This window comes from Otolemur garnettii, unplaced genomic scaffold (genome assembly GCF_000181295.1).
Source record: "Otolemur garnettii isolate 467f Iridium unplaced genomic scaffold, OtoGar3 scaffold00016, whole genome shotgun sequence".
NCBI classification, from domain to species: Eukaryota; Metazoa; Chordata; class Mammalia; order Primates; family Galagidae; genus Otolemur; species Otolemur garnettii.
In genome coordinates, this window is record NW_003852411.1 from 30086475 (window position 1) to 30090532 (window position 4058).

Here is a 4058-nt window from a genome sequence, read left to right on the forward strand (position 1 = left end):
CAGCAAAGGGTCCCACCACAGAACATGAGTGATGCCGTAGTCCATGGGGCCCCTTCAGGGACCCCTGCCCACTGCTCACAAGCCTTGCCAGCTGTCCCACCAAATGAGAAGCAACAGGGGTCTCCTAAGGGGGAAAAGAAGGGACTTGTTTGAAGGGATTTGGGCATCACAATTTTAGCCCCCTTCCGCCCTAAGCAAGATAGACTCTAGCTCTCTGGGGGACTGAGGTAGGTGGATCGCTTGATCTCAGGAGTTAGAAACCTGCTGCCTGAGCAAGATGGAGATCCTGTCTCTCTAAAAAAAAAAAAGTAGCCAGACATTGTGGTGGGCGCTTGTAGTAGCTTCTTGGGGAGGCTAAGGCAAGAGGATCAGTTGAGCCCAAGAGTTTGAGGTTGCTGTGAGCTATGATGCCATGGCATTCTACCCAGGGCAACAAAGTGAGACTCTTAAAAAAGATATGAGGAGTTAATACCTTAATCTTCCCATGACTCCAATGCCCAGCTACTTCTGGTTCACATGAGTTGCAGCCTCCAAAGAGTACTAGCTGATGACCTGGGTAAGGCCCAGGAGTTTGGAGCAGGGCAGCACAGTGCCCTGAGCGTGAGGCTGTGTGGCAGCCTTCTTCCTTATAGCTGTAAATATGCAGAAATTCAGGCCTTAGTGGGGTTTTCTGGAAAATAAGCACCACTGCCCTTGCCAAAGATAGAAAGGCGTGGGGCAGTGAGTGCCATAGGTTTAATCATAGGGAGGGTGATGCTGGAGAATTCAGGAGTCTTAGTGTAGGCTCCAGCAGAATTGAGGTGTTAGGGTGAGCATGTGGATAAACTGCCTGAGAAATCTGGCTTTTGGTTTTCCAGAGTGTAGATGCAAGGAGAGTGAAAGGCTTTGAGTAAAGAGTGCCATACCAATAGGTGCGGTCGCGGGTGTCCAGCTTTAATGTGTATATGCTTCCATACCGTCGCTGAGTGCGGACACCTCCCTCTCGGCCAGTCACACGCAGCTCCCCGTCAGAGAGGCGGGTGCAGGTGTGATTACTGAGACCGGCAGGAGGGTGATTGGCAGGGGTCGCTGTCCACGCCTCCCATACTCCGAGCTCTGTGTCCAGCGCAGTCACTGTGGCCAGGCGGCGCGACCCATCCCAGCCGCCCACCACGCAGAGCCACCGCCCGCCCACGGGGGCCGCGTCGTGATGACTGCGCATGGGGCTGCCCGGGATCCCCAGCCGCACCGCCTGGCCCCCAGCAGGGTCGAAAACCACTGTGTCACTGCTGGGCTCTCTAGCTCCTCCTTTTAGGAGACCCCCCACCAGATAGAACCGTCCCCGCAGTTCAGTGCATGAATGGAAGGCCCGAGCCAAAAGCGCGTCCCGCGCCACCGGCCGCCAGGCCCAGCCCGAGTCCCCTGCCCGACCCGAAGGCACCGCCACTGCCATGGCCCGAAGGAGGGGAGGGCAGCGGAGTGGGCTGTGGCAGCGCGCCCCTACATGGGAGGGCGAGGCATCTCGCCTTCAGTGGGCTTCCCGGGGCCCGTCCCCCTACCGGACATCAGCCCGGTTCCCACCTCAAGCTGCCGCCGCCTTTCTGCTGTCGCCCAGCAACCACCGCACCGGCTGCAGCAAACTGAAGGTCGCAAAGCACCGGTTACCGTGGAGACGAGAGACCTGGGAGCTACCGGAATGCTACAGTGGTGTCACCGAGGCGACAGGAGCTGTGTCAAGTCAATAAAAATCCTGAAAGACTGTTAGCCGCAGAGTCAGCGGACAGCCATTTCCTCAGAAGAACTCCTGTTATTGCATCTGCGAACTGACTCGCAGTTATGACATTTGAGGTGCAGATGTTGCTTCACGCGGACGGGCAAGAGCCGTGTCCTTTTGGCTTGGGGGTTCAGTTCAGACTGACTTCCCCTAGGAGGAGCTGGGAAGGGGAAACAAATGTCAGAGGGTAAGGAAGTGAAAACATACTAAGCCCAGGCTGGGAGTCACGAGACTTGGATTCTAGTCTCCGCTGTACCCAAGACTAGCAAGAGGACTGTTTCCCTTTAGGCCTTCTCAGCGTTCTCAAGTGTAAAACGAGCTTGTTGATTTCATTAGGTTTTCTTCCAGACCAAAGTTCTGTGGCGTTGAAGTTCCTGATAGACCTGGTGGGAGAGTCCTTCCAGAGATGGCCACTAGGGGGTAGCACAACCCAGTCTCGGGGGCTGGGGGGTGGGCGGCCGTGCGCGTTTTCGCGCGTGTGCGCGCGCTTGGTTGGGTCCGGATGAGGGAAGGAAAATACCTTAGGTATACTTCAACGTTGGACAACATTTAGTAAAGTTGAGTCCCAGGAAGAGTAAGTCTTTATTTCATCTCGTTCGTACAACACAAGGGAACTGAAGCACTGTGGCATCTGGAACTCTGAATTAAGGGCAGTGAATTTCTTCTGATGAGATCACTGGCAAAATCTGCCCAGCCTTAGAAGCTGGATGGGGGTGAAGTGGGGGAGGAGTGAGAAAAACAGACTCTTATCCCTTCCTGATATCTTCCTTTCATTTAAGCCAGGTTCTTCATCTTAACTCTGTCCCCCCAGGACCCAGGGAAGAATGGAGGCCCAGATCCAAGCCCACTGGCTTCTGCTGCAGAAGGAAATGGAGCGGCACAGCTGGAGTGGGTAGAAACAGGCTCTGTGTCCTTTGGAGTTGGGCTGTAAGTGGGAATGATGACTTACTTTTTTCCTTTGGTTTCCCACATCAACTTGCTCCTCATCATACTCAAGAAATTGAGGCGATAGAGAGTGGCTAGGGCTGCAGTGGGGTTGGGCACTTGACTCAGAAGTGTGATGCCATGAGGTTTTCTTCTCCTGATCCCAACTCTTGGTCCTTAGAGAAAACGCATGGTAAAGGGATGGGCAGAAAGGCACAGTTAGGGAAGTTACCAGGTTCCCCACCTGTACCGTAAAGCCAAGATTCAACAATTGCTTTGAAAGTCTCTGCCTTCTCAACGATAGAGTTTTCTGAATATGATGAGTAGAATCCTCAGTGTTCCAAGATCATGATAAAAATCTCTGAAAAATAATGAACTTCTACCATCCTTGGCTGAAATCTGAAAGTCAGTCTTCTCCCTAAAGCTTGTCACTGGCTAACCTCTCAACAGCTGGAGTCAGATCTGTCACACTGCTGGGATTAGGCAAGGACCTGCCTGGGGGGTGGGGTGGTTTTGTTTAAACCTTATTGGCCTATATATCCATTTTAGGCTCTTACTTTTGCCCAAGTCTTTGTTGTTCTGTCAGACTCTTGTTTTCTGCCTCTCCTGGGTAGAAGTGGGAACTCCCCACCCTAAGGGCCTTTTCAGCTCCTCTCTCCCAGCTTTGTTTTCTTTTTTCCTCCCAGCTTCCACTCTGACTCTGAGTCCTTGGCAGTAGGCATCTCACTTAGATACCTCATATATACCTGTCCCAGTTCTGTACCTCCTCCAGTTCTGCCTAGTAGCTAGAAGCATCTAGCCATTGCTGAGGCAACCCTAAACCCTGGGAGAGGAACTTCCCAGGATTCCTACCTCTTTTGTTAAGTTTGAACTAAGCCTGTATTTTGGAGGAGGCAGAAAAGCAGAGAGAAAGAGAAGGAAAAAACGAACCAATTTACACTTCTATGACACAAACTCAACACGCCAGGACAGCGTCTGAAATGGTCTATAATGACCCTATCAGTGATACACAAACTGAAAGGGCATTAAGATAAAGTGAAGGGGCCTGGGTGGTAGTTCGTGCCCCCAGTTTGTTTTTTTTGGGGGGGGGAGGGGCGTTGTGGTGGGTGCTTGTAGTCCCAGCTACTTAGGAAGCTGAGGCAGGAGGATCACTTGATCCCAGGAGCTTGAGGTTGCTGTGAGTTATGATGATGCCACTGCACTCAACCCCAGGCAATAGAGTGAGACCTTGTCTCAAAAAAAATTAAAAAATTAAAAAAGATAAAGTGAAGGGTAGACATGAGAGAACATTGTGAGACATAGGGACAAGGATAACCAGGGTTTCTTGTCCTCTGGAGCTTCTTTCATGTGTTGATAATACCAAGGGACAGCCTCTGTCCAG

At 52.0% G+C, this 4058-nt stretch overlaps 1 protein-coding gene across 1 annotated transcript in view; it reads right to left on the bottom strand.

Annotated features, from left to right (window-relative positions):
- The window catches only part of KLHDC9 (kelch domain containing 9), a 2853-nt gene extending 980 nt beyond the window's left edge, over nucleotides 1-1873 (bottom strand). The window contains exons 1-3 of the mRNA XM_003785855.3: nucleotides 906-1873; nucleotides 473-632; nucleotides 1-124 (exon numbers count right to left, since the gene is read on the bottom strand). The exon at nucleotides 1-124 is cut by the window's left edge and continues 12 nt beyond it. Coding sequence (XP_003785903.1) covers nucleotides 1-124; nucleotides 473-632; nucleotides 906-1432 — 811 coding nt within the window. The 5' untranslated portion in view covers nucleotides 1433-1873. The remainder of the gene's footprint in view (nucleotides 125-472; nucleotides 633-905) is intronic.
- Between the last annotated feature and the right edge of the window lie 2185 nt (nucleotides 1874-4058).